This window comes from Ornithodoros turicata, chromosome 3 (assembly GCF_037126465.1).
Source record: "Ornithodoros turicata isolate Travis chromosome 3, ASM3712646v1, whole genome shotgun sequence".
NCBI lineage: Eukaryota > Metazoa > Arthropoda > Arachnida > Ixodida > Argasidae > Ornithodoros > Ornithodoros turicata.
Window position 1 is genome coordinate 95,028,966 of NC_088203.1, and position 18,999 is coordinate 95,047,964.

The 18,999-nt window shown below is 46.5% G+C and overlaps 1 protein-coding gene across 1 annotated transcript; it reads left to right on the forward strand.

Annotated features, from left to right (window-relative positions):
• The first annotated feature begins 3,593 nt into the window (after positions 1 to 3,593).
• On the forward strand, positions 3,594 to 18,250 carry LOC135388858 (acetylcholinesterase-like). The gene is made up of 12 exons (XM_064618704.1): positions 3,594 to 4,102; positions 4,606 to 4,779; positions 4,845 to 4,913; positions 5,663 to 5,918; positions 7,918 to 8,078; positions 8,144 to 8,453; positions 12,869 to 13,193; positions 15,428 to 15,643; positions 16,804 to 16,985; positions 17,069 to 17,186; positions 17,242 to 17,426; positions 17,964 to 18,250. The coding sequence occupies exons 1-12, from the start codon at positions 3,721 to 3,723 to the stop codon at positions 18,148 to 18,150; spliced, it is 2,565 nt and encodes an 854-aa protein (XP_064474774.1). The 5' UTR covers positions 3,594 to 3,720; the 3' UTR covers positions 18,151 to 18,250.
• The last annotated feature ends 749 nt before the right edge of the window (positions 18,251 to 18,999 follow it).

An 18,999-nucleotide genomic window follows, 5' to 3' on the forward strand; every position in this document is an offset into this window, starting at 1 on the left:
TAAGAGAAACGCTGTCCCTGATGAGGGATCCTAGGTGACGACGTTGTGATCAAAGGATTAAGTCAATGCACCCGACCCCAATTGCTTTTGTGGACGGGGCGTGTCCGGTTCCAAAGTGAACAAAGGTCGCAAATACCATTAGCTACAGCGTTCACGTTTATTGCTTCCTCTTTTTGTTATCGGCAGCTCCACTAATTACGCTGCGCAGTGGTTCCACTCCAGCCATGGTTGCCAGCCATGCCATGATGTATGGTGGCTGCAGCTGGAGCGCCGCCTCTCGCGAAAGACGCGAAAACATTTTTTTCGTCCTTATAGTTTCAGTTGTTTTTATTTGTCCATTAAAAATCGACATCGGAAGTAATTTTGCTTGTTCAATTTTATTTGAAAAAAAAAAGTCTTGGAAAATCGATACAGAAAATTGAAGTACTTCGAGGAAAAGGGATTTAGCGAGAAGCCGCTTTATTGGAAGTCATCCCAAGAATTTGACATGGATAAATCCGCTGCTAGAGACAGTAGTTAAGTTGGCATTGTCTCTGTCATTGACCCGGAATCAGTCTTGAGAAGTAACGCGGTTACAAGTAATCACTTACTGGCCAGTTAACCAGCAACTGTGATTAATACCTCTTTCTCAGAGAACAACTTTCTCGCTGAATACCAGTCAGAGAGAGGTAGTGAACGAAAGCGACTTCCTTTCCTCGACTGCCCAAAATACTGTTCGCACTCTAGACACTGCTGCGGTCAGATAATTTTATGGAACGAAAACGTGAGAAATTAGACAAAAGGGTGAACGAGTTGGCTGCTCAAACTAGCGATATGAACTAGCGAAGGAATGAAAAAATTGAAAAGAGGACACGTGTTTAAAAAAGTAAAAGTAAACAAGGAAGAATGAAAACAAAAGCAATGCAGCACAGTAAAGTGAAATAATAACTGCCACAACATAAGCGAGCAATAAAACAGCAATTGACCCAACGTAATAGATAAGGGTTTAATAATTCATTTATTTCAAGTACAGCAATGTACAAAACTCTGTAATAATTCTGACCGTTTGCACACTCTTAGAAAAAAAAAGGGGTGAAGCAGTTACACCTTTTAGGAGGTAATAGTTGTCGCATATGTTGTGCCCAAAAAGGTTGCAAAGTTCTACCTGCTACCTACGAATGATAGTGTTACTCGCTTCTGATTCATTGAGCGAGAGGGGCGTACGCCTTATTGTAGCAATTTGGGTATATGATAATTGCTTTTACCACCCTTTTACACCCTTTATCGGATGTTGACCTAGGTGGTAACTATATAGAAGTTACCACCTTTTCACACCTTTTTTTTTCTAATAGCGTAGTCACAGTCCGTCACTTCATCTAATTTCATCGTGCGCACCCTACACTCTTAAAAATGAACTTCACCGCATAGCACGCTCCTAGCCACCCATCATCTCGAATGATATCGTTATCAGCCCTGATTTGTTGAAAACGGGGGGCTTACGCTTTTTTGTGACAATTACGAACAGCATAAGTGTCACAAAAAAAGGCGTACGCCCCCCGTTTTCAACAAATCAGGGCTGATAACGATATCATTCGAGATGATGGTTGGCTAGGAGCGTGCTATGCGGTGAAGTTCATTTTTAAGAGTGTACCATGTATCACGTACAGTATAAGGTCTCTACGACTCGCCGTTATTTAGCTGAAATACGTGCGCAGAAATCACGCTTTCTTGACGACTGTTTAAGCGGCTTTCGAAAGAAAGTGCACGAAGAAAGTATTTTTCCCATTCAACTTTGAGGGTGACGTGGGGTGGTTGAGGGGTAAACGCAGCATCACCGAGGGGGATTTACGTTGCGGCCGGAAGGAAGGGAAGAGGTCCAACTCTGTTTACCCGCCAGCCTCTCATTAGCCAATTTCCGGAGTCGTTCTCAGGCCCCGTTCCTTCGCCGAGGCCCTCCAATTATCGGTCAGTCTAACCTCAGAGACTAGATCTCGCAGCGGCCTCAGCCAGAATCCCCGTTGAGCCCTCTGGTTTGGAAGTATGTGGCGCCAGCTGACTGGGATGGAAATCTCTCAGATGTTACTCGAGGTTAGAAGCGCCGAATACGTTTGCCGCTCTCATTTGCGAAATGTCACGCTGCTTTTTTGTGGAGCGTGGCTAATTGAATGCTTTCAAATTTACGCTCTTTCGATGAAATTTGACGTTGAAGGTTCACTAACTGCACGAAGAAAATGAAGAAGGTTGCTTGCTTATACGGCACCGTACGACGGCGCAGCAAATTACTTTTTGTTGTGCCTTCTGCGTAAATCCACACCCAATTATTATTTATACTTTTCGTCGCACTGTTTCCGGACGAAAAAAAAAAGTGGTACAGCTCCGATCAACCTTAATGATAACACTAGAAAAAAAATCGTTCTCATTTCCAAGCGCGATAACAGCCACCCTTGGAGCACTGGGGGAACGTTAAGTGAACAAAATCCTTGTGTTAAACTAACCGAATAATTTTGTTAAACTAAAATTTCCTCATGGTCTCAAGGGTTGCCGTAATCGCGCTCGGGAACGAGACAACATTTTTTATGTTATTTATGTTATTATTAGGGTTGGCCGGAGCTGTACAATGTGTGTTTCTGTACCCGGTTAGATTTTCACCTAAATTCGAATTTTTTTGTCTGTAATCGTATCTCCTAGTAAGAGCAGCGAACTGTGTCCCACACTGCTTTGTCTCACCGACTGAAAGGATAGTTATGTAAACAATGAGAAATTAGCCGAGGTGGGGGATATATTATTAGAACAAAGGAAAAAAGGGAGGAAAGGTCAGCCAAACGGGACGTAGGCTTGCTACACCGCAAAGAACAATGCTGAGGCGGCCTAGAACATCTGAGCTGTTTGATTGAAGAGCGCTAAAAAAAAAACACTTACATACTTCACAGCCACATCACCGACATTATCGCCACAGTTAGGCCGAAGTCGCAAGCACAGATGGTGTTGTATTAAATGCAGTTCCATGTTAATGTAGTAAATGTTATAACATAAAGTTACTAAATGTAAATGTGTCGGGTAGTTTTGAAAGGGCTTGCCGTTGTCGGCCTCACAGAGGTGGGCAAGCTCACGACCGAAGCCCTGTGGAATGTACGTCTTAGGCCGACTTCTAGGATATGTGTGCCGAGATATGTCTGAAAGTGTTGAATATAAATGTGTAAATGTAGTGTACTCTCAACCCCGGCCAATCTCCCATGGCGGATCAAGCCCACAAAGTTTGAGGAAACAGTTTTCTTTTTCAGCTTCTTTGCCCCCGCCTGCAGTAACCATTCTCCATGGGGAGGAAGAAGCAGAAGAAGAAGAACCAGCAGCTGCCTTGGTGAATGAAGTGGGGGGGGGGATTTATTGGCAGAAAAAAAAAAGGAAAGGAAATATAAAAGGGTGACCAACAACCACAACTTTATCGTGAGATGATGTTGACACAAATTCATCCTCCTCATCAATTATAGTTAGTAACTAATAGCTTAGACTTGGCCAAACTCCCTTGGTGGATAACGGCCAGCGTTTCAGGTGGAAGAGGAGGAAGAAGAAGAAGCTAATAGCATCTGGCACGAGCGTTTCAAACGTTCCGTCATTGTTCCGTGCCGGCCACTGTGCTTAGTGGTGGAAGAAGAAGTAGTAGTTCCGTAGCATACCGCATCTCGAGGCGTTCTTCAGCTGCGTTATAAGCTGTTCGACATTTCCTGAAGTCTCAGACCAAGGATGGACAACAAAAATCTGAGAAGAAGGTCTTCGCTGAAAGGGATTGTGGTTCAAGATGAACTTAAAGAGGAACCCCAAGGCGACGATTCCAAGACCATTGATCCGAAACCCAAAAGACGTGCATCAAGGGTAATCTTTTCGGATGATGATATTAAGAGCAGCTCTTCAGCGTCTGAGATGCCAGGTATGGGAAGCAGAAGAGGAAGCATATCTAAAGCAGTGGGCTTCAACAAACAAGTCGAAAAGTTAACTTTTGCTGTCGGTTCTTCGGAAGATTCATCTCCTCAGGTGGTGTCTATGGAAGAATCGAAAGACAAGGTCGAAGCAAAAGCCAGTCTAGCGTCGTTGCAAGGAAGGAGGCCTTCACTCACCATAGTACGCGGTAAGAACGAGCTAATATTAAGGGTGGTTCTCCACAGGAAGCTACAAAAGGGACCGCTACACTCTTAGAACTTCACCGCATAGCACGCTCCAAGCCAACTATTATCTCGAATATATCGTTATATGCACTGATTTGTTGAGAACCGGAGGCGAACGCCTTTTCTTTGATAATTATGAACAGCATAAGTGTCACAAAAAAAGGGTACGCCTCCCGTTGTTGGCCAGGAGCATGCTATGCGGTGAAGTTCAGTTTTAAGAGTGTACTCTCATGGTATCCGATCTACGGTCTATCTATGTTTCTTGTGAATTCGAAATGTCAGTTACGGCGGTACTCATTCGTTTAAAAAATCGACGCACCCCGTCTGTGAATTTACGCAGAGAGAGCTTCATTTATGCAGAGTAACATATAATGTAATTTTTATTCGCAGTGACCAAAAGACAAATACCATTAACTTGGACACCGCGCGGCTTAATTGGTTCGTGCGCTTCCTACTTATATTTCAGCGGAGCAAGTTCCTATCACCGACCAGTCAGACGTGGGTGGTGGCGGACCCACAAAATCGGAGAGCACTGAAGCTATTCCATCGACTTCAGAGGAATCAATGATTCCCGTACCCGGACCATCGACACGGTTAACGGACGGAGAAAAGGAAATAGCTGCCGAAAACAACAATGAGGGTATGTGAGCTCATACGCAATTCTGCTCCATAGAATACAGTGCATACGCCATTGCTATTTCCCAGGTGTTCGGGGTATACTGAAACCCTTTGATGACCACGAAGTGAAACTCGCTCCACCTCAAGAAGGCGACAGTAAGTTCTGAAGACTGCGTTAGCGCATAGCCTAGCCTAGTCTGCTAGCCTAGTCTGTCTAGCCTTGTCTAGCATAGCCTAATCCATAGCCTAGTGCTCTTGCCTGTCAGTGATTGCAGCTTCACAAAAGGTGTTATTTTAATTCGATTGCGCGTGTTCGTATGCTGGTATATTTATGTGGCACAATAGATCAGAAACAGCTGAAGGCAACGCCTAGCCTTACGTGATTATGGTAAATATCGCGACCTCAAGTTTCTGAAATGTAACAGTGTGTAGCAAACGCCAGTTGGCAGTTGTTGCAAGTTTGTCTGGCAGCCTCAGCCTTGGAAAAGGGTACCAATAGTATCATTTAGCTGCCCTGTGGTAAATCCTGGTAAATCCTTAGGCATTCTTTGTTTTATATCTGCTTTCTGCCGCCTGCTTCCAGCAGTCGTGATTACTCCTCCGCTGAGAGCAGAGGCAACACATTGGTTCTGTGTCAATTCGTTTCCGCCCTGGAAAGATTTTCGTCAAGATTGCGGACTTCCGAGAATTTCTAAGTAGGCGTTATCCTTAATTTTAGTAGGAACGAAAGAGGCAGGTGAAAAATGCCATGTAAGGGTTGGTAACCGCTTTGCAGGCTTGGTAGCCGCAGCAGACAATCTCGCACCCTAGTTACAGAGTTGTAGCCGATCGCACGCTCGTCTGCCCAAGCGCAGCGGCGTTTCAGCGTTGCAGGCTATAGCGTGTTCTCTGCGTGAACGTTTCAGAAGACGGGCAGGCAAAGTTCGTGCGGAGGCTGAGCGCCGTCCCGTCGATAAAATGGTGTGCCAAGGCTCCTCCCGTGGCAGCTCCACAACCTTCACCCGATCAAGGCCCTTCGCCCGAAAATCTGAGTATCAGCTCTGTACCGCCGTATGCGTACGATGCACAGACCCGCTCGGTCGGCGGATCGGTCAGCGCTCTCTTGTTGGCTCCTGGCAAGCGGCAAAGCTCACGAAGGGGATCAATCATCTACCGACAGAGGTTTTCTGCATTTTATTGATTAGAAACTTTATGATTACGCCCTTTATACTCTAAAAACTGAACTTCACCGCATAGCACGTTCTGCTCAAACCATTGCCAGGAATGATGGGGTTATCGTTTCTGCTTCGAAGGGAGAGGGGAGCGTACGCCTGTTTGTGTCAATTTGGATATATGATAATTGACGCAAAAGGCGTACCTCTCTCCTCGAATCAGAAGCGAACACCCTATCATTCTTGGCAATGGTTGGCGCAGAGCGTGCGATGCGGTGAAGCTCCGTTTTTAAACAGCTCTCTTGAAAGGTATACTCTTAGAAATTAACTTCACCGCATAGCACGCTCCTGGCCAACCATCATCACTTATCATAAGTGTCACAAAAAAGGCGTACGCCTCCCGTTTTCAACAAATCGGGGCAGATGACGATATCATTCGAGGTGAAGGTTAGCCAGGAGCGTGGTATGCGGTGAAGTTCATTTCTAAGAGTGTTGACCCGCCAAAAACTACGGCTCACCTCAACCAATTAACCTCATGGCACAATACGTCAGAAGGCTAACCATTGCGCAGAATGATACTGTTATCACTCCTGGGGGCTTAATCGCTTCATCGTCGTTAGGGTCGTTACAAGCTAACGAGTGGCGGGAAATTCAAAAAGGTGGGCATGTGACACATTGCGCGTGACGTGTACCACGGCCTCCACGTATCGCGCGAAGAGCGCCGTGCACGTGTTTTATCACGTGCCCACCTTTTTAAATTTCGCGCCTGCCTTTTTGAATTTCCCGCCACTCGTTAGCTTGTAACGACCCTAACGACGATGAAGCGATTAAGCCCCCTGGTTTGTGGAAACCGCGGTGCGTATGCTTTGTGACAATGAACATAATAGCATAAGTGTCGCAAAAGCACGTTCGTCTCCCGTTTTCAAGAAATCTTAGCTACTTAGAAATCTTAGCTACTTAGAAAGAGAGCTACTTAGAGAACTATTTGCTACTTCAACGCATGGCACGATGTGAGCCAAACATTACCGCGAATGATAGGGTTATTGCTTGGGATTGGAGGACACAGAGGGGCGTACATCTTATTGCGGCAATTTTCATATATCCAAATTGACACAAAAAGGCGTACGCCCCCTCTCCGAGTCAGACGCGACAACCCTATCATTCGTGGCAACGGTTGGCGTACAACGGGCTATGCGGTGAAGTTATGTATTTAGAGTGTAGGCACGTGTTATGTAGTGAAGTTCTGTTTTGGGAATCATATTCCATACGATGTTCAGTAAAGAAAAGTACTCTTAAAAATTAACTTCACCGCATAGCACGCTCCTAGCCAACCGTCATCTCGAATGGATATCGTTATTGGCCCTGATTTGTTGAAAATGGGAGACGTACGGCTTTTTTGTGACACTTACGCGTGTCATAATTGTTATAGAAAACGCGTACGCTTCCCGTTTTCAACAAATCGGATCAGATAACGATATCCATTCGAGGTGGTGGTTGGCTACATTCTTAGACATGAACTTCACCGTATAGCATGCTCATCGCCAAACATAATCTCAAATGATATCGTTATCTTCCCTGATTTGGTGAAAACGGGAGGCGTACACCTTTTTGTGACAATTATGAACAGCATAAGTGTCACAAAATAGGCTCCGCCTCACGTCTTCAACAAATCAGGGGCGAGAACGTTGTCATTCGGGATTATGGTTGTCTAGGAGCGTGCTATGTGGTGAAACGCATTTTTAAGAGTGTAGGAGCGTCCTATGCGGTGGAACTTGATTTACACGAGTGTAGATGACGATGTAGGTGTAGTCACGGTGTGAGTGTAGTCACGGTGTTCGAACTAAGATTCCTTTTAGGTTAGTGAGTATCGCATCAACGCCAGTTGATTGAACTCAACGGATACACCAGTAAAATCGCAGCACAGCAGTACCAGAAGCACATATATTGGTTGATATCGTTTCAACGTGAAAGCATATAATGTGCAGTAATTCGTGACCGTGCCTTTCCAGGTCAATGCGCAAGTGCCTCCTCGCTGCAGTTGTCGGCATCGTCGCGCTCGCCGTTCTCATGACAGTCGCTGTCTTCAGCTTGATGAGGCCCGCACACTTGAGGGAGGTGTTCGTCCACACGCCCAAGACCAAGTACAGAGGATTCATCAAAGACATTCTAGGTCTGTGCAACGCCGGGAATGTACTTTCGTGTCCTAGTTACCTCAGCTCGACCCTGGATATGCAGGTGTTCCCCTGCTTGTATTCACTGGAGTCCCCTTCGCCGTCGACCCCGCTGGTAGCTACCGCTTCAGGGCCCCCGGTGGCGACCCGAAGCTGAGCTACGTCGAAGCCACCAGCCTTAAAAGCGAGTGCCCACAAGGGCCTTTCTTGTACGACGGCCAGGTACGGCAGTCCGCCCCAGCCGGCACTGAGAAGTGCCTGCATCTCAACATTTGGGTACCGAGGGGACTCGCAGACAAGAAAGCCGTCATGATTTTCTACTACGGCTACTCTTTTCTCAATGGAGCCAATAATTACAAGGAAATGGATGCCAGGTAAGTGACACGCGACCTCGAGTTCTGCAAGATGTAAACGCTTCTTTATTCAAGCCTTAGTACGAGAGGCACCGCTGTTTCGACATTCCGATTTTTCGAAGCAAGAATGTTATTTCTACACTCTCGAAACACGCTCGATCTTCACCGCATAGCACTCTCCTAGACAACCATCATACCGAAACCTATCGTTCTCTCCCCTGATTTGTAGAAAACGGGAGGCGTACACCTTTTCTGTATCAGTTACGTACTACATACGTGGTACAAAAAAGCCGTACGCCTCCCGTTTTCAACACATCAGGGGCGAGAACTATGTCAGCACTCTAAAAACAGAGCTTCACCGCAAAAGACGCTTTGCGCAAACCATTGCCAGAAATGATACATGTATCGCTGCTGCTTCGAAGAGGGGCGTACGCCTTATGTCAATTTGAATATACGACAACTGCCAGAGACATACGCCCCCTGTCTGTGCGAGTCAGAAGAGAGATCCCTATCATTCATAATAAAATTGCTAAAACAGTGCTAAAAACAATGAGGATTGTTGATTAAACCAAACGAATACAGCAGTACAATCACAGCACAGCAATACCAGAAGCACATATTTTCTATTGGCTGATATCGTTTCAACGGGAAGCCATTTAATGAGCAGTGGTAATTCGTGACTGTGCGATGCCAAGTCAATGCTGTTTTAGCGATTTTGTGTGACTAACAGGCCCAAATTGGTACTTTATACCTTCTCATTCGTTACAATGGTTGGCGCAGAGCGTCCTATGCTGTGTTTTTAAGAGTATAGAGCTTCACCACATACCACGGTGAGGGCGAACCATTGCACAGAATGATAACGTTATCGCTCGGAGCGTGCGGCTTTCTGTGGTAATTATAACGGAAAGGTGTAAGGCTCCCGTTTTCGACAAATCGAGAGAAACAACAATGTCATTCGAGATAATGGTTTGCCATACAGGGTGTTTCTGTCAAATCCCCCGCCTTACAAAATTCGCGAACGGGTGCACCACACTCTAAAAACTAAACACACGCTAAACTTCACCGCATAGCACGCTCCGCGCCACCCATTGCCACGAATGATATAGTTATCGCTTCTGAATCGAAGAGAGAGGGGAGCGTACGCCTTTTTGTGTCAATTTCACACAACTGACACAATTTTTGTCAATATCGAACGCCTCCCTCTCTCGTCGAATCAGAAGCCGGCCCAATCATTCACTCTTAAAAATGAACTTCACCACATAGCACGCACCTAGCCAATCATCACCCCGAATGACAACGTTCTCGCCCTAGATTTGTTGAAAACGGAAGGTGGAGCCTATTTTGTGCCGTGCATAATGGCCACAAAATAGGCTCCTCCTCCCGTTTTCAACAAATCAGGGACGAGAACGTTGTCATTCGGGATGATGGTTGGCTAGGAGCGTGCTATGTGGTGAAGTTCATTCCTAAGAGTGTTCTTGGCAATGATTGGCATAGAGCGTGCTATGCGGTGAAGTTCAGCTTTTAGAGCGCAAGCGAAGATCTGTACAACTAAAAACACTCTAAAAACAGAACTTGACTGCATAGCACGCTGTGCGCCAACCATTGCTAAGAATGATAGGATTATCGCTTCTGATTCGAAGAGAGACCGGGGAGTACGCCTTTTTTGTGACAAGACGGGGCGTACGCCCCCGTCTCTCTTGGAATCAGAATCGATAACCCTATCATTCTTGGCAATGGTTGGCGCACAGCGTGCTATGCAGTGAAGTTCTGTTTTTAGAGTATCTGTCAGACACCACATACAAGCTGCGCACTGTGTGAATGAGTGGGAGGGGCACAACATGACTTTTAAAGCAGGGCGCCATCTATATTAAAATGGGTTATACCCCTGTTGGGATCTTCAGTGGACACCTTTTAGAGAAAGATCTGCCACCGAAGCTAGTTACAAGCGAAGCGGGTCACAAGCGATGCGGAGGGTGGTGCGCTTAGCTCCTGAGGCTATAAGACTTGTATTGTGTGTTCCGTAGTAATTTTTTTAAGAGTTCAAAACATGTTGTTCTCACTTTGTAATCGGTGCTCTATTATCAATGCCAATCACTGCGCACAATTATGTAACTCTCTCTCCGTATTTGAGGTGAGAGCGGGGAGTACCCCTTGCTGTACACTCTTAGAAATGAACTTCAACAGAATGAAAACGGGAATGAACGTTTTAACAAATCAGGAGGCTTAATCGTTCCACGAGTTCAATTTAACGGGACGAGACAGCTGAACGAGTCGAGTCGTTCAGGCTAACGAAACGAACAACTTCATCGACGCTTTGCTGTTGCCACAATCTGTGCTCCTCGTGAAGCTTCTTCTTTGTGGTTATTGTGCACGTTGCGAACGCTCACGTGTTGTGATGTCACCGCCCTGAGCGAAGAGCAGGCTGGCAGCGAGGCTGCATTTTCTCCGACCAATAGGACTGTTTCATTTGTTCCGACAGCTCGCATTCTCGTGCTCTCATGCTCGTTCCGTTCCAATAGGTCCAATGTTCGTTCCCATGCTCGTTCATCTTCTTTTCCTTTCCGTCTCAATATATGGCTCGCTAGTCGTGTGAAAATAATGACAAACAAGTACGCCACTGTAAGGATAATCGTCGAGCAATGCGCAAAAAAATGTAAATCATATCCCTGCCCTGACGATGGTGTCGGGTGACACGTGCGCGGAGTTCTAGGGCACATGGGAGGCCGAGGCCAGAAAGGGAAGACGCAGTGGTATCAGAGGTATCAAAACAAGAAAGAGGAGGATGCTACCCTTTCTCCTCAACGCATACACTTCTTTGATTACCTTTATGCATTTTTTTCCCTGGAGCATGGAAGTACGACGCGCAGCCTTACTGTCGGGCTTCACAAACAATAGACATAAAATAAATTCGCATTGCAATAAAAACCTTTTTCTAGTGAGCTTGAAAAAAAAAAAAAGGAAGGAGACGGAAAACGGAAAACGTTAGTGAACCGTTTTAATTCCGTGTTAGCACCGCGAATCAAAAGAATGTTATGGTATACTCAAGACAATCTACCTCAGGAAATGTACAGAATGCTTTGCTCTTCATTCATTACAACATCAAAACTACGTCCGCAATGTACCATTAAAGAGAAGAATTCGAAAACTACAATACGCATCCATTTCGCCTAAGTTGTTGTTCATCACAACACCCATAGCTATCAAGACGGCATGAAGCATACGGTCGCAAGTCCTCACAAACTGTGCGGACAGCGTTTCTTGGCGGACGGAACAACTTTACAAAACCTGTCTCGTCCAGTTGAGAGGCATCATGACAGCATCACGTCCATGGGGCACAGTTAGCTGCTTGTGTGATCGCCCAAGCGAAGAACCCTTCCGCCATCTTTCTTTGGCAGCTTCAACGTCGGCGAGTCGTTGGGAATAACGAAACGAAGAACCTTATCGACGCTCTTCTGTGGCGCAATCTCTGCTCCACGTTTAGCTCCTTCGTTGAGGCTATCGCGCTCGTTACGAGCCCATACATGTTTCGATGTCACCTCCATGAACGAACTACAGCTGCCAACAAGGCTGCAATCTTTTCGACCAATGGGGTTGTTTAAGGTTGTTTAGATAGCTCGCATGGGTTTGTCTATGGTTTGTCTATGGCTTGTCGTTGTCACTTCTTCGTCTTCTTTCTCGTCTTCATCTGCATCTTCTCGAGAATATCTCGCAGCCCTCGTATAACCAATGGTGTAAATACGATGAAAGGGGGTGCATGTCATTTTGTACACAATCGTGGAGCAATACATATCAGTTTCTGTAGAAATTCCGTTTCTGCAAATCTCCAAATGTTGTTTAACATTCTAACGAGTGGGTCGACCCACTCGTAAGGCAAACGATCTCCTTCGATCGTTACTGGACCGAGAGATTACGCCCATGTCACGTTAACGAAAAGAGCGCGTCATACACCATGCTCGAGTTCACGTGTACCTCGCGCTTCGTTAGATCATGAGCCATGTAGGCGATGAAGCCTGTGAGCACGTGAACACATTCGTTAGGCAGACGACACCGTTGGTCGTTACGCGAGCAAGAGATTACGCCTTTGTACTGTTAACGAAAAATGCGCGTCACGTGAAACGTGTCAAGTGTTCGTGTTAACGATAGCTCCACCCCTCGTGGGCTCGCGAACGATGGAAGTGAGCCCCCAGGGCAGATAACGATATCATTAGAGATGATGGCTGGCTAGGAGCGTGCTATTCGGTGAAGTTCATTTTTAAGAGTGTAACTATTGACGAAAGAACTGTCACACACACACACGAGGAGAGAACGACGTCACCCGGAATGATGTGTGCCATGCGAATGGAGCGTGCTATGCGGTGAAGTTCCTTCGGAGTGGGAAGACGCAGTTGTTTCTCAAAAATTTCGCCGTGCATATCTAGAATTTCTCCTATACTCAGTTATCTCAGTGTCATCGGGGACATTATCGTGGTTGTCCCGAACTACCGTGTGGGAGTGTTGGGCTTCCTCTCGGACTCCTCGGACGACCATGGAAACGCTGGTCTTTACGACCAACTGGCGGCGACGCAGTGGGTGCGCGATCACATCCACTACTTCGGCGGCGATCCCAACCTCATTACAATCGTCGGACACGATGCCGGAGCTGCCTCCATCGGACTTAACATACTGCTGTTCGGCATCAACCCTCCAAAGCTGAAATGGCTGCCTCGCTATATTCTGCACTCAGGATCGCCACTTGCACCTCTAAGAGACAATACTCTGCATGTAAGAGTTCTATCACATTGAATCGGAAGGTATACTGAGAATAGCGGAAACTCTATGCATGAAATACGTATCCAATAGGAAGGACAAAAGCTCTTCGAGCCTCTATTGATATCTGGATGGGCTGAACGACATGCTTCTTCAATGAAGCAGCAGGATTTTGAGGAATGTGGACGTGGCCCACATTTTAGGGAGGAGAGCTGCGCGCAGGTTTGAAAGCCTTGCAGTATGAGCGGATTTCTGCGAATTTTTCATCAAGATATTTCCAGTTACACTGTTTCATCAAAAGAGTTTACATGAGTGATGTCAAAACGACTCGTGAGATGCAATGAAAACATGCATCTGTGCTGATTTTTAAAAACCATGTGTGCTGGTTTTACACTCAGTGTGTAGAGATAAGTCAACCAGACTGCAGACTTCTGCCTGTTTCTCGCCTATGCTTTCAGGCTTGATGCTTCCGAGCGTATTGTAGCATATGTAGTCTTTAATTTCTTCCATTCTTTTATCACCCCTACTGCGTATCATTCGTATTTGGGTGCTGACAGAGGTGTACGCGGGTTTGGTTATATCGTGCGTCTTGTTGGCGGATGGAAATCGAACGCCTTCGAACCGTGCGCAAGTGGCGTCACCATCCGCAAACAAACATCTATAAGTAAGTGTCTGCGCCGTCGTAATGCACCTGCAACTCAGTCTGAGAGTACCTAGTGAATCCGAAGTGTCATCCGTTGCGTTGCTCTGCTCTTAACTGATATTGCAGAACTGTGAATGGTACCCCTCATAATGCAGTAATACTCTTAAAAGAGAACTTAGCATAACAGGCTTCTAGCAAACATCACCCCGACTGACAACGTGTCCTTTCCCCTGCACTCCAAAAGCAGAGCTTCACCGCATGGCACACTCCTAGCCAGCCATCATCAGGAATGGCAACGTTCTATCCTTCGATATCATGAAAACGGGGGCGTACGCCGTTTCTGTGGCAATAGGTGACCAGTACGTTCTAAGAATCGTGGGAAAAGGGTCGACTTCCGTGTCTACGCTAGCATACGACGCACGCGGTTGGTGCTGGAGGTGGATGTGCCTGGCTGTATAGAAACATCTTTAGAAAGCGGTAAAGCGCGACTGCCAGAACCTGATAATAGACTGTGTTTTTCTGCGTGTGTACATAAACGCACGCACGCAAGCACGCACTTAATGCAACACTTAAAAAGAAGAAGAGAATATAACGGCTGCAACAACCAAACTTCAAGCATACACCACGTGTGTAAGCAGCGATTTTCAGCTGCAGCTCAAAATAAAAAATGCAGAACTAAAAACAACTTCATCGCATAGCACGCCGTGCACCAACCACTGCCACGAATGATAGGGTTATCGCTTCCGATTAGAGGAAAGTGGTGGGCGTACGCCTTTTTGTGGCAATTATCGTATATCTAAATTGCCACAAAAAGGCGTACGGCAGTGCAGTTCTGTTTTTAGAGTGCATACAGCTTCAGAAGCGACTGGGACACTAGGAATTTTAAACAACCAGCGATCACAAAGCACATTGCCTATCGGAACCTGTGAGGCACTTGACACGGAAGCGAGGACGCTGACGTCATTTCAGCACGAAATTACCTGGCAAATGCCACAAATATGGCGTACGGCCCCCGTTTTCAGCAAATCAGGGGAAGAAGACGTCACTCGGCGTGATGGTTGGCTAGGAGCGTGTCATGTGGTGAAGTCCACTTTTAAGAGTGTGGTTTGTTGAAAACGGAAGGCGCGCACCTTTCTATGACAATTATGCGGTTATGATACTTGTCACAGAAGGGACGTACGCCTCACTCTTAGGACAGAACGTCGCCACATAACACGCTGAAGGCCAGCCATTGTACAAAATGATACCATTGTCTCTCCTGATTTATGGAAAGCGCGTTGTGTATGCCTCTATGTGACAATTAACATAAATTCGTAAGTGTCACAAAGAGGCGTAAGCCTTATTTATTCAAAAAAAAAAAGGAGAGAACGATGTCATTCGCGATGATGCTTGGCTAGTACCGTGCCACGCGGCGAAGTTACATTCTGTTCAAGTTCGGCGAGTGTAGCGCTTTCCACAAATCAGGAATGATAACTGATTTATTCTGTACAGTGGCTGGCATTCAGTGTGTTACGTGGTGAAAACTGTAGAACCGCAGGTTCAGTGCGGATACCGCGGATACTGATATCTGTGTTCACCTCCACTTATGACCTTGCTTGTGTTTCAGGCGAATGCGAACCTGATGCAAGTAGCGCAGGGAGCCAACTGCAGCGCAGACTCAAGTTTTTCCATGGAGTGCCTCAAATCTGTCAGTGTCTCCGAATTAATCCCCAAGGATGCTGTAAACTCTTCTGCAGAGGCCTTTAATCCCACATTTCTGAGCCCCCTGCTGCCATATTTCCCGGCAGATCTCCTCGCCAGGAGCAAAGTGCAGGGTGTTCAGGTACGAGTACCGCGTCTCTGAATGGTGCCCGATATTATATTGAAAACGCGCAGTGCACAGCAGCAGATGTAATTGCAGGGGTATCTTTTCGTTGAACTAGGGGCTCAAAGGACAGGGAACAATAAGGACTACGCGTGACAATTTTGCAAACACAATTATTTTGTGTCGTCCTTATTGTCCCGTGTCTCTCGGTGCCCATATCAAAATGTACCAGATTGTCTGTAGCCTTTCGCTTCTGTCGATTTATCTTTCCGTCGCTGTCCAGTGCTCTGAGGTAACCTCTCACTCAAATTCTGAATCTGCCAGTCACGTATGTGCACCCAGGACAGTCTCTAGGCACGTGCTGCTGGTGCGCTCACCCGGGGGCCCGTGCCTCGAGATGCCCCGCGCTTCGGGCGAACATCGCGGACTAAAGCGGAAAAGATAGCTCCCCAAAGCGAAAGCCTAACGCAGTATCCAGTGCGCTACGCAATGCTGTCGATCGAGTATCAGATATCATTTCAGAGTTTGCCACAAAGGTAAATACCTTTGTAAGTTTAACTATGTACCTAACGCTGTGTTCATATCTTATAGTATTGTAACCAACAGTTTTGTATGCTCATATGAAAACTGGCCATCAAGTAGAGTACACAAAAGTAAATATATCGTACAGCTGGAACATTTTTGTTGTTTCGTCGCTGATGATTTTGTGTTTTATGGCGCAAACGCAACTCTGGCTATGATGTTGTTTTTCTTCTTTCTTTCTTTTTTTCTTTTTTTTTTTGTTGCTTCCATCAAATTTGTATTAGGTCTCGCATCGTTCACAGCACCGGGTCCCGCGCTTGCCTTGAGAGGCCCTGTGTGCCCTTTCAGCGCATTCTGTTACTTAAGTATGTTCATACAGCGACCTGGTATGGCTGGCCACACAAAAAGCGATTTGTAGGCCGGGGCTGTGGGCACGCGGAGTGTGCGACAACTGTCTTTGCGACGGACATATCTTTTTCGAACAAATAATTCGACTTCGATATCACTAGATATGACGTATTACTCTTTGTTTTCGCATGCGTTCGCATATGAGTATCTATGGGCAATGTCTCCTGGGACAGTCAGGAAACGCAGCGCGAAGGTGTGTCGGAAGCTTTGGTGACTGCCTGAAACAAATTTTCTAACGTTACGCGCAGGTACTAATAGGAACCGTATGGAACGAAGGGATACAGCCCGTTGAGACGCAAAAGGCCATCGCCAAGATGAAGGGCCATACATTAGAAGATTTCTTCGCGAATGACTTCCCCAGGGCCATGAGAGCATTAGGATTCAGTACTTTGGAGCCTGCAATAAAGGGCCTCACCAATGACTCCAAGTGGTGTGTATAGGCGACGTCATACACCTACGCACAGGCTAAGCTCAAACAAGTACTAGCAATCTAACAACCGTGATTTATTTTAGGGCTACGAGTTCTAAGGCACCCACAATAGCGGAACGTATTTACGGCGACTTGATGTTCCACTGCCCGGTGCGGTATTTTGCGGAGTTCCTGGGCAAGCACACAAAGCCAAGAAACCAGGTAGGCGCGTGGACTGGAAAGTGTTCTGCGATTGCAGTTCCTGAACATATTCCAGGTGTACATGTTCGTCGTCAACGAACGACCCTCCTGGAGTGTTTGGACTGGGCATAATGAAACCACGCACTACGAAGATCTGGATTTCCTGTTTGCGGCACCATACACAAAGAATTCTGCTACACGTGAAGACAAAGTTTTAAGCGCCGACATTATCACCTCGTGGGTTCATTTTGCGAAAACAGGGTTAGTATTTCTCCCTTCGTGGTCGTAATCACGCTTTTCGATCCTGCTGGTGCTTGTGGTGTCCTGGGAAAACCTATGAAGTATCATTCGAAAGACTTGGCGCACTTAGGTTCCGCGTTGCAGTTTACAAAATTCGGCTGTCAATATATCGTATCGTATCGTATCGTGCTCCTCGTGGAGCCGCTGCAGTGAATAATGCTTTCACTACCAGTCAATATGAGCGGGCAGCAGGAGCTTGAACTTGAGTATGGACAACGACAAGCAGCAGACATATCCGGCTGACTATTCTAGTTTCAATTATGTTCCTTGTCGAAAGCTATGACCCGGCCGTCCTTTTTCCTGTCCTCTGGGCCTCTTCTGTATACTACTTGTTCAACTTCAAGCGTGTTTTCCAATAATGCTTTGTAGAGATGACAAGGAATCTCGTCAAAGACTCATTGTATGCATGGTTAACCAAGCTATCCGCACGACTTACCGCTGATGAATACCTTTCCTATTTGGAATGAATTTCTGATTTCTGTATGCTTTTCGGTGCAGTTCACCCCCGTACGTGGATGACGAACCCTGGCCAATGTTCAGCACCACTAATGACGTTGCGGTGGAGGTATCTGCAGGCGCACTACGACTGGTACGGGACCATCGGCGCCACCGTTGCAACGAACTACGAGACTATATACTCAGCGCTACTAAGCCCTCCTCACTATCATCTTCGCGCAACTCTTGAGCGCTCTTACAATGTTACACAGGATTCCGAGAATTTATCACGTCGTCGACGTGTAGTTGAATTACACAACAAAGGTCTTCATAAAACAATTTACACTGTTCTCCTTCGCAAGTGTTCACTGGCGAATAATACCAACGTGCACGACCCACGACCTTCTCATCCTGCAATCTTCTCCTCACTACTGTTACGAAGAGTTCGCCCCTTTTTGAATTCTTTACTTGCCTGCGATGCCTTTTAAAAACTAAGCAATGCGAATAAGCTGAGCGAGCTCCGTCAGAGACGACAGATAAGCGTCTAGCACCCAAGAAAACACCTTTTCCCCGAGCTCCCGTGGGACTGTTTCAGAACGGTAATGCAAACTGTCGATGTCCGCGAACCAGACAACAGTGCAATAGCCTCAAGAAATGCCAGAATTGAAAAGGAAAATCTTGCCCCGCAGAGCGAGTAGGTGGAAGGCAGCGGTAATCCCCGGACGGATCCTTCCTAATCCCCCGAGAGATCCCACTTTTCTTGTTCCCCTTTGACGGCACATTGTGCCTTGGGGCCACTCTGAGACCGCCGGTTTGTGTGATCCATTTATTGCAGCCACCGGTGGCCAGTGTGGGCTTGTGTTGACTGGCGATCGGACGCTTCATTACAACTCTTGCCCTGGCGGCGCTCAATAAAGCGACTCACTCCTTTCCAAATAAATATACGTAGCGAGTGACTGCTTTTGAGTGAGTGCTAAAAATGCGCATGCCTAGTTATGCTTTAGTTTTAGGTTTAGGACATTCACTCCTGACGACGTTTTGTGACTGTTAACATAACTGCTCGAGCTCCCATTGCCTAGTGGCTACACTCTTAAAAATT

Excerpts from the sequence above, each read along its gene's own strand:
- LOC135388858 (XM_064618704.1), top strand. The coding sequence starts at position 3,721 with ATGGACAACAAAAATCTGAGAAGAAGGTCTTCGCTGAAAGGGATTGTG. Across the intron at positions 4,780-4,844 it reads TGCCGAAAACAACAATGAGG|GTGTTCGGGGTATACTGAAA; the intron begins GTATGTGAGCTC and ends GCTATTTCCCAG. Across the intron at positions 16,986-17,068 it reads CTCACCAATGACTCCAAGTG|GGCTACGAGTTCTAAGGCAC; the intron begins GTGTGTATAGGC and ends GATTTATTTTAG.